The 11497-nt window shown below is 42.3% G+C and overlaps 1 protein-coding gene across 2 annotated transcripts in view; it reads right to left on the minus strand.

The window, feature by feature from the left end:
* Positions 1-1580: 1580 nt before the first annotated feature.
* Positions 1581-11497, minus strand: part of RNF170 (ring finger protein 170) — a 42707-nt gene continuing 32790 nt past the window's right edge. For both annotated transcript variants that reach the window (XM_006036449.3, XM_006036450.3), the window contains exon 8: positions 1581-9508. In XM_006036449.3, coding sequence (XP_006036511.2) covers positions 9239-9508 — 270 coding nt within the window. In that variant the 3' untranslated portion in view covers positions 1581-9238. The remainder of the gene's footprint in view (positions 9509-11497) is intronic.

Consider the following 11497-nt stretch of genomic DNA (forward strand, 5'->3'; position numbering starts at 1 on the left):
GGAGGGGTGGGATTCCTATTTAAACAAAGGCTTCAGAACTGCTGTACTGAAACTAGCTTCTAATCTAGAGTCCTCTACCAAGGAGTAGTGTGTCTTGTAAAAGATTTGCACCCCCCATAGCTGCCCTATAGATTTCAGAAATAGGGACGCTTTTCAAACAGGCAAGTAGAGGTAACGTTGCTCCAGTGGATCTAATGTGGAAAGCTCATACTACTACTTATACAGATGGAAACCCTTTCTGAAGATCTTCATGAGGCTACTGGACACTCCTAACAAAAACTGTGAACAGTTTAGGTGTGTTCCCATAAGTGTTTTGTCTTGCTAAGGCAAAAGGATAATGTCCTTCCTGCATCAAGTGGGTGAAGATTGGTTTCCCTCAGGGAAGGTGAATAAGGCTTGGAGTAGAAAACTGAGAGGTGAATGAATTGCTTTATATGAAACAGTGTAAGGTGGACCCCCACTTTAGGACATGGATCTCCACTACCCTGTAATGACCACTAAAAATGCATTCTCCATCAACATGATGGTAGAGAGAGCAGGTTGCAAAGGGACCAAAAGGTGGAGCCATCAATGTTGCTAATATAATATTGGGCTCCCAAGTGGGAGAGGGCTCCTGAACTGTGAGGGAAACCTCTTCCTCATCATAGGGTGAGGAAATTTAGTGGTGTCCTGGAGAGGAGGGTGACATGTAGGCACCACTGCTCAATGGTCCCAAATGAAGATGACAGAAAATCAAGATGGTTTTAGAGCTAGTGAATAATCCAAAATTGCTGAATTTTTTTTTTTTTGTGGGAGAGCTGGTGGCAAGATGTCCAAATTGAAAATCTCCCCAACTTGGCTTTGCAAGTCCGTCTAGTGAGGGCTTTCCTGTCTTGGAGCAGAATGCTCTGAGCCTCTTAACAGTTGTTTTCTTTGGTTATCAGCCAGGCTGTCAGGTGTAATGAGGGGCTATGACTAAGAGACTTACTGTTGTTTAGCAAGGAAAGGTTATGGGGCTTATATCAAGAGGTTCAGTATATCCAGATACCAGTGCTTGCTAGCCCATGCTAAGGCAATTATAATGTATAACCACCATTCTTGTGTCAATGGAGCAACTGCCAGAAAGTTGTTATCCTTGACAAGGAATAGCTATTGGGGCAGGAGCGGGGTACAGACTTTGCTGGTGGCGTTTGGCAGACCACTAAGACAGCCGTGTAACATTCCCTAGCTGGATCCCTAGGTTCTTTCAATCTGGGAGGGAGTCGAGTATAGTGGTCAAAGCAGTGGTTGCACCCAGGTTTACTATGTACTGATCTGAAACATTTACTCAGACAGAGACAGTAGTTCAGTAAATAAGACCCCAGGTGGTCTTGTTAAGAGACCCCATTTTTATTCTCATTTCTGCCAGTGGTGACAACATACTTGTTAACAAGAACAGAGAAATATTACCAATATTCAGAGAAGAGGCGTGACTGGAATACCTGGTTACCAGCCCAGGGCACCTTCCCTCAGCCACAAGGGTATTGTGGCATGGAAAAGCTGGTCAGCTTGGTGAGGCTTGGGCAAATGTACAGGGGAGGGGGTATGTCACCAGAACAAAGCCTTGAAAGAGCCCTACTGAGAATGTGCTAATGGCTAAAATAGGTACACGGTTGTCTCAGAGGATTGTTTCCATGAGAATCCCAGGAACTTCCCAATCAAGACAGGAACTTTTCTCTACCCTGGCTCTGGATTCAAATCTGGCAGATTCAGGCTTGACATCTGAATCTGAACAGAAGACTGGTTGTACTGAGGGTGGCAGAAGGGGTCCCACCCATGCATCTCTCTCAATGCTGTCCCCACACTAGTTTTTTTCATTTTGGGAATGACAACTTCTCAATTAACATTCATCAGTCAGATGGTTGACTCACCGTTGGTAGCAACTAGAAAGCATGGAAGAATAATGTGTAAAGATATAGCCCCAATTTCATTACCTTGTCTTCTTCCTGCACTCAGAATGTAGGAAAATCTTCCTACCACTAAGCCAGGCTCTCTCCTCTACTTTGGGGGTACAGAAAGCGGCAGATGGCTTAGGTGCCCACAGACTGTCAGACTGGATTATACGAGGGGTTCAGTGCTCTGTCTCCAACAGAGACCAGAAACCCACAGTGGGAAAATACAAAATAACCAAAGGCATCAGAGAGATTGGTTTTTGCTCTGAAGCATGACAGGTTAGATTAGAAGTGGTCAAAAGTCCACAATTGTTTTGTTTTGTGGGAAATTTTGAATACGGTATTGATCCACTTCAGCATGATATTTCCAAATATCTCAAGAAAGGGAAAAATCTAGGAAAAAAAATATGTAGAAATAACTGAAATGTTTCATTTAGTAAATTTCAAAAGGAAATTCAGCCTGGAAGCTTCAGAGCTGAGCCCTGGCAAAAAGCTGAAAAACTATGGGGTCCTTTATGCTGGGATAATCTGCAGGGCAGGAACTCCCAAAGACACGGAGCAAGAAAACCCTGGCGTTCCCAAATCTGAGACAGCCTATAAGGTAATTGTTGCTATACAGTTACAAACCCAAGAGCCCTGGCTACTTACTCTCCCTACAGGCAGGCTGGATGGACACTAGGTAGGTTTCTGCTCGACTCCTGCTTGCATTTCATTGGGCATTTGTAGAAACCAGGAAATTTCGAAGGAACATTCTAGTTTCAGTGAATAAGCATTTCTGACCAGTGCTTCGTCAGAAAATTCCTGACAAGCTAGTTCCAGTCCCTTCCAACTATTTTAAAAACTCCATTCAGATTAACACGCTATGTTTATAATGTACGTAGCTGTTTTACATTTGAAGCCTACTTAATGGGAACCCAGCGGAAGCCACTGCCAATGAGTTCCACAAGTCCATTGTCCAGTATGTTAAACAACAAAGAAATAAAACAAAAACAAACCTTCCTTGGATCAGCTTTGTACTTTTTGCATTTGGACACCATGGGCTATCTCCTTTTCCCAGTATTGTAAGAGAGGGCAGAGCCTGTATCAGGGGAAGAGAGAAGCAGTGACAAAAGCAACTTTCAGCATCTCAGAGGAACCAATTTCAAAATAATCAGCTCTGAGAAGGAAAGATGATACTATACTGCCATCACTGGACTCCTAACTTCTAGAATAAGTGAATGCTATGGAAAAGAGGGAAACAGTTTGTTTATGTACCATCCACACAGATGGGAGCTTTTCCAGTTACTTACGGTAGAGAGGAATCAAGGCCAGGGTTAGGAAGGCTGAAGTAACCCAATGTCCAAATGACTTAAACCTTCAATAAGAACTAGGTGTCTATGGTCTCATCAACCGAAGAAAACGTATGTTGGTTATCTTGTAAAACTTGCCATGTGCATGCACTTATTCTGGTATGAGTGTTTTTTCTGCTTTAACTTATGTCACTTTGGAAACAGTAAGTGATACACCACCCATTTAGACATGTTCAGCAGTAACTAGAGCAGCATAACTATGCTGGCAGAGTCCAAGTCCTCTCATGGGTAAGGAAGCCTGGACTCAATCCTACAAAGGGCCATATGCTCAGGCTGGGGCCTTCCCCTGGGTTGTGTCTTATTACTTCTGAGTCCCTTAATGTTCAGCTGCATCATATCCCCTTCTGAAAGGGAGGGGATGCAGGGTAATCTAGGCCTATCTTCTTCTATGGGTTCCAGGCCAGGGACATTTGTACCAGGCAACAAATACCCCTGGTTGCTTCCCTGGGCTACCTACTTTATCAGTCTTTCTCCTCATGTTACCTCTTCCATGGCTCCTCTCAAGCTGTTGCTCTGAAGCCTCTCCAAGGCAGCCTCCAGCCTTCCCACCTACTGCTCCATTCTGCTGTTTGGTGACAAGCAGTGCAAGTTAATGAGACTCTCTGTTAATGAGATATGGGCTGCTGCTGTGTAGATCTATATACCACATCACATATTGCTTAAATCAAAATAAAACCAATACAAAGAGGTAATTTATAGAACCCTGAGACATTATTGTTTCTCTCCCATTATATTCAATGGGACTTTTCCACAATGGCCATGAATCTGATAACACATGTGTATGTATATTAAATACTGAAATCTGGTAGCAGATCTTGGCCAAATTCAAGAGGGGGGAAATGATTTGATGATCTGAGTAACTTTGAACCATCCCAGCCATAGAGGACTCAAGCAAATCTAAGAATTTGGCCTCAGATCACCACTCAAGACCAAGGAGAAAGAAGTTCATGGTGTGGTTCAGTCAGGCCCATGGGAACCCTTACCCTAACACAAATACTACGCAGTGGGTACATCTACACCTGATCTGTTACTGTACATGAATAAACCCAGAGCTTATTGCTCTGGAGTTAGTTGCTTCTGGGCGCACTGGTTGAATGTGCACCCAGGAGCAATTACATCCAGAGCAATACGCTCCAGAATGTATTCATGCATAGCATATGGAGCCAGGTCACAGCAGCCATGGCTGGCAGGCGGCTCGGGTCATCAGCCTGCCAGCCCAGGGCTGCTTCTCCCTGGCTCAGTGGGCTGCAGAGGGACTGCCTGGAGGATGGAGGAGCTTTAGCATAGGGTTAGCTAGCAGGTAGCTCCTGCACTGAAGCACCCTCATGCCCTGGCCAGCCCCTGAAGCATCTACACATGTGCTGCTGCAGTTTTTTACTTCATAGCAGGATAATACTTGCATTTACCAGTACTATCCTGCTGCAGAGTACATTTGTTTACTCCAGCCTAATAGGGGTGCATGTGTAGGCCCCGAGGTGTTTATTGCACTGATAGTTAGTCAGCTGCACAGTAAATGTCTCCTGTAGACGCACCCAGTTACTTCAATCTAAGTTACTCCAAAAGGATGCATGCTCTTGCACCTCTCTTTGAAGATTACTTTCTTCTAAGGCATCTAAAATGCTAATAACTTTTTCCTTTTTTTACTGCAGGTGGGTGGGTGGTTGCTGTGTGCTTGGTTAACGACGTATATTGGCTCATTAATTTAGGAGCTTTGGTGCTTGTGTAATGGCTGAACTGCTTGGAGGGAAACGTTTATATCCACTAGGGGGCACCAGGCAAATGTTATCCTTCCATCAGTCCCCTCAATGACAAAAACATCTTCAAGAGCTGAGTTCTAGGAATCATGTACTAAAGGAACAAGAGCAATAGTGACCATGCTGGGGGACTGTGGCTTTACAAAAAAGCCTCTGTAACCAAATCTGAAGGGAGAAGGCAGAACAGACCCCAGCCCACAAAACCAGTAAAATAAATCAACAAAGGCACCCTTATTTTAACAGTGATTTATTGTCAGTAAAAAGAGCAGGCATCTTAGAGTTCTTAGAGGATCTAATGTTGAATGTAGACCATAGCCCTGAACAGCTGTTATGGGACCTGTAGCTATTTTCTCCCTGCAACATCCAGCAGCCTGCCTCTCACTATAAACTGACATTGATGCTACAGGTCACAACCAGCCCAGAAACAGATCATTCTATATAGCATTTGTAATAAGGGTCATGGTGAGGCCGTAGGATACTGCAGGATATTCCATGGGAGCTAGGAAGTATTGTTTTGGTTTCTCCCTTGTTCATGGTCTTATGACATGGTCACAGCTTACAGGGAGGAGGTGACAACCTTTCACAACTTGTAATTTTTTTCTCTTAATCCTTAGGTGCTACTGTTTGAGTTTTTTCAACATGGCTTGAGAATAGGGGAGAAAATCCTAATGAATAACCTGACAGTGCATCATTTTCTGGGGTATGCCAAAGGTGTGTCTGCAGCTTGTATACCCTGGCTAGTTTTAAATGAGTGCTGCTTGCAGTGTGTTCCAGTAGCTAAAAGCTCAGTGAAACTGCTCAGCTTCTCCGAAACGCTTAGCAGCCTATACTGTGCTGCAAGAGCTACACTACACAAAGTGCCGCAGCTAGCTGGGGTAGGTCTTCATGACCTGCAGTATTGTCTTGACTGCAGAAAAGACCTATCCTTTGGGTGTGTAGGCCACTGCAATCCTTCAAAAAAAAACAAACAAAACCCAAAAGCCTCCAATCTCATGATGGGCTATCGGTAGCTGTTCTGAAAGGACCATTCAACATTGTCCTGTAACTGGAATTGACATTTACTGTTAAGACTTAGACAGACATCCATATTGGTGGTCAGATACCATAGTGATGAATACATAAAAAGGACTCCTGTCTCTACGCATACACGTTCAAACAATGGAGACAGGTTCCAGTGAAATAAGGCAGTGATTGGTGAAGAATTTTCTCTAGGACAAAAGAAGATGTCTAGACAAGCATGCAAGTGACAGTGATGAGGAGCAGAGAGAGAGTGGGGGCAAAGTGAAAAAGCAGATTCAGCAGTCAGTATCTTTAACTCTTGTATCAGCTGACATAGTGCAGCACCTGTCTCCTTAAGCCACTATTGCTGATGACTTAGTTGCACTATATTATTAGTTTCATAATATGTGGTGGGTGCAGAATACCAAAGAGCCCAGGATCCACAGGATGGATGAGTGGTCCTGATTCAGCTAGTATTAATGCATACACCTATGGGCTTTGCTGAACTGAAGACTATATTATTCCTATCGGTACCCAATGGTGTACTGAGTGCCTGCTGATCAGAAAGATGAGATGACCCACTGCTGCCAAGAAAGGAAAGGGCGGAGGAGGAAACAGAATAACATCAGCCAGATTAAGGCAGTTACTCAGTGATGGCTTGTGCTCAAGTGCAGAAAGCGTTGCTTTGGGAACAGCCTCCTTAGTTGACTAATTTTGCATAGGTATTGTGACAGAAGAGGGTGGAAGAAGGGACATGACAGTCAGTGAGAGGCTTGCAGATCAGCTAAGGAAGGGCATTCTGAGAGTAAAGAGGGGCACGGACAAAAGCATAAAAAACAAGGTATCAAGTCTAAGAGAGGGCTCCACTGGTTATAACCAGTAGTCTATGCTGTGCTCTAAGCAAGTTAAGGGGAGGGTCAAACACCATAAGACAAAGGAGGCTAAGTTTCCCTGCCCTTCAGCCACTGCTTGGATTTGCCACTAGACAGACCTCTTTAAAGAGAGAGATTTCCACAGCAGCACTGCACAGACCTACACCCCCAACACTCCAGAATACCACCTTGCTGTGACACCTTAACAGTGCATATACAAGGAGGTTTTGTGTTCCCCAGCTTTAAGTAGGATTCAAAGAACAATAGCATACTGATATCTAATTGAGGTAGCCAATAAGTTTTCACTGTATATTGGTTGATGACAAAAATGAAGGGAAAAGCTGAAGTAAGGAGTTAAAGAACAACAGAAAGTAGCCAAAGCTAGAGAATTCACTTAATGAAAAGTCCTGTTTTGTTTTAAAATTATATTTTCAATCTCCTCCACTTTCTCTTCTCTTCCCCTTCCCCCATCTCAAATATAGGACAGGTATGAAGAAAAGTTCAATGATCCAGGTTAACAACAACATAGCTCTGGATATTCAACAGTAAATTTTCAAAAACACTTTATACTTGTAAAAGTAAAATCAGTGCATGCACTTCTTAAGCACCAGTGCAAAAGTGACAGAATCAGCAGCATGCTGTATCTAAAAGATATGTGAATTTTACCATCCTCATCCATGTAGGAGTACTAAAGTGTATGTTTTGGCACAAGAAATGGTAATCGTACTAAAATCCCTTTAAAAAGCATGTCCCAGCTCATGTCATGTAAATGGGCAGAGGGTCAGCTATTTCTATTATTTTTCTTTTCAAGTATTCAGGAAGTTAGAATATTTGCTTTTGGCTTTAAAAATAGTTATCTTTTATCTAAAAAGTACTTAACACCAACAGAATGGCTTGTGACATTGTTAATTCTTTAGAGGAAGTTATTTTATTTTCAACTCTATAGCTTATGATATCTGAGAGTAAAACTCTTACCAAAAAATCCTACTGTTTTGACATTTCCAGCAGATTTCTATGGCCCCAGGTAACTGGACTGTTTTTCAAGTTGTGTGTTTAAATTTGTCCAATAAGATTGTGTTTCATCTTAATATTCTCATCCCCATAGCATCCCCAATTCAGGGAAACTTTTGAGCAAAAACAGAATCCAGCGTCTAAGGGCACCTATACACGTACCCGATGCCTGCTCTGACGTTCACGCATCGGAGTGGACTCGATTAATCGACTCTGCTCAATGTAATTAAAATGCTCCAGTAGCCTCTGTGTCGCATGTATTTAGCATCCGCACATTTCAAAATGGTGGCGGGGGCACTTTAACTAAAGCTCGTACAACAGGTTTTAGGTAAAGTACCCCCACCGCCATTTTGACGCGTGGGACACTGAATACGAGACACTGCAGATATTTTAATTAGAGCAGCTCCCGAGAACTGCTCCAGTTAACCCCACCCCAGAGCACGTGTAAAGGCACCATAAGTATTTTTGGACTGGTCAGCTACTCAGATGTAGTTGCACTGCTGTAAACTCTCAGTTTAGATAAACTGAGCCAATATAAAGGAGAATTTACAATAGTGTGATGTACCTCACATTCAAATAAATACCCTTGAAGTAGACAAGACCCAAGTGAAAAATGTGCTTCTTTCAAACCACAGTATTATCTAACTGGAATGCATAATAGTCATGATTACTCCTTTATTTTACTTTAATGGAAAGCATTTATTCCAGAACAGAAATGTAAAATTGTAAGAACTGCTTGTGATTGTACACAGCAGTTAAGCAATACTGATTTGTTCCTAATATTTGTTTAATAGGAATATTGGACAGCAGAAAAATTCACTGTAATGCTGCTATCTTTAGGTTTCTTTTTGCAGAGAGAGATGCCAAACTGTTTTTCTTTAAAGTGTTTTACCCACCACAGTGAGACATGAAGCAATTTGCTAACCTGAACACTGTGTCCTAATACATCAAGTTAATCCAAATACTTTGTTTTCTTAACAGTCATACCACCGCTTTGCTAGAACTTTCCTTTCACAAAGCATAGATCTGAAGATGTGTTTTATACCTGTGTATGCTCTTGCATTACATACAATTGCTCATCAAGTGCAAGAAGATGTAGGTAATGTTATATCATATATCTCACCTCATCATTGTCTAAGAGTATGTAATACACAAACTAAAGATTCCAGGCAACCATTGCTAAGTTTTAACCCTTTACATTTGCATAAGCAGACTGAGTAAAAGTGATGTAACTGTAAAAAAAAAGAAAATGTATATAGGTGCTTTATTATCATACTTGTGCCATGGTTCCCTTTGTCCAACATTTCATGCAAGCTTCAGCATCCTGGCCATTTCCATTCCTTTCACCTGTTCAGTCGCTGTGTCACCACTTCCCGATACATGATGGAGATGTATATCAGCAGCAGAAAGATGACAAAGAAATCATCCAAAAACCCCAGAATTCCAAATAGGGCTTCAGGTAGAAAATCCAGAGGTGAAGCCAGATACAGCAAAGCTCCTAGCAGACAGAGGAATATTCTGATACGAAACATCCAGAAGAGGCCTCCAACAGAAAACATCTCTCTGAAAGCATGACGCAGTAAGGTGGGCAAATCCATAATTCTTTCCATAATCTATGAGCAAACAAAATGAAAGAAAATTGATACTTTGCTTTTGTAGCATGGTGCAGTACATGAAAGTAGACACCTTCTAAAAGGGACTTCCTTAGCATAAAATTGATACCCTCTGCATATACCAACTTTGGAATCCATCAAGTCACATTACTGAACATCCTGGACCAGCCCTTGTGGTACTTGAAACTGCACCATAATTAATTTGGGAAGCACATCCCAGATATTTTGGAGGCATTTAAGGGGTACCTCCTGGTTTTCTGGGTGAATACTCTGATGTTCATTTGTGTGAAAGCAAATGCAAAAGCCACAACTGCATTAAAGTAGCTCTTAATTTATAAAGGGAAAAAAAGGTAACTTTAGGATTCAGCTGGTGGCCATTGTAACCAGAGAAACCATTCTGGAACTATTTTTTACTGAAAATAAATTACTGGCTGAGAACATGAGAACAGAATACGAGTTTCAAAGCAAAGACTACAAGCTATATTAGCTCAGTATAGTAAAGAAAAAGACTTGAAATCATCAGACTGTAGTAGTATCTATTAAAATGGTAAATAAACAATAACTAGCACAGGAAAACAAAATGTTGAGAACATTAGAAACTTAGCAAGTGGGTTGCAAGTGAAGAAAATATGAAAAAAAAAAAAAGGTCAGTATGGAAAACATCTGGGGATTTCTTGGTGACCTGATAGTCAAGGAGCAATGGATTACAATTTCTCTAAAAAGAGAACTACACTATAAAGCAGTGGCCACTATGGGTTTTCAAGGGACTTGTCACGCTTGAAGATTAGAAAACAAACTCACTGGGATTCCATTCTTTTTATCTTTTATTCCATGGTTCCATCCATACTAGTTAGCCATTGTTCAGTGGAAGCTGAACCTTTTTCTGAACCTTGTTTTGAATAATGGCTCCTTTCCCAGTACAGGTGGAACCACAAAACAGAAGTTAAAGGAGATATTGCCTAAGTCTACAAAAGCTTCTAAGACTACCCTTAGAATGGAGGGCTAGTCCTGTGGTTATAGCAACAGACTTTGTTCAATTTAAGGTCCAAAAGCTGACCTTACCTCAGACTTCCCACATGATCATGGGCAACTCGTGGGCCTTTTCCAAAGCCCACTGAAGTAAATGGGAGTCCTATAAGTAACTTTTATGGGTTTTAGATTAGGCTTTGAATTTCTGTGCCCCTTGCCACCCCCACCCCCATAAACTAAGGATAATTCTCTCTCCCCCACTCCATTCTATTTGGATTATAAACTCTTCTGAGCACTGTCTCTTACTAAAGCTCCAGTTCTACAATTAGATGCATAGACAGAATCCACTGAAATCACTAGGATTTGTCTACACACATCCAAATTGTAGAAACAGTATCTGTATATGAACAGTGCTTAGCAAAATGGGGCCCCATTGTGCTACACTCACACATGTAAACTAAGATAGGGTATAATTTTGCTGTTGCCAAATTAAGAGGATCAGCAGTGGTGGGATTTGTCAGCCACAACTGGATCTGCTTCATTGGGCAGGGGCCCGATCTTGCAGGACAATGGGAAACATGTTCCCTGCTTACAAAGACACACCAGAGATTGTCCAGAATGTATTTCTGCAGGCAGAAACAACCCAGCTTTCCCTGCTTATGCAGACATGCCCCAGAGTTTGCCTGGGGTGCATCTTTGTAACTGGGGAAAGCTGGGCAGGCACACTTCTGGGGCCTGAGGTACCTGATCCTCCACAGGAATTCCCAGGGCGCACAGGATCAGGTTCTTCAAGCAGCAGCTGTGACAGGATTAAAGCTTGGGCTTTGGAGCTGCAGGACAGGGTGAGTAATGCTGAGAACTAGACCCTGCCACTCCAAAAAAGGCAGCAGAGCCCCTGGCAGCCATTCCAGCATCCCCAATGCCTCAAATCTGAGAATCAGTTTCCTTGTTTAAAACATGCAATCCAATTTTGGTTGGCTAGTTGTTGCTGTTGGTTTTTTTTTTTTGGGGGGGGGGGGG

Source organism: Alligator sinensis, unplaced genomic scaffold, assembly GCF_000455745.1.
Source record: "Alligator sinensis unplaced genomic scaffold, ASM45574v1 scaffold1851_1, whole genome shotgun sequence".
NCBI classification, from domain to species: domain Eukaryota; kingdom Metazoa; phylum Chordata; order Crocodylia; family Alligatoridae; genus Alligator; species Alligator sinensis.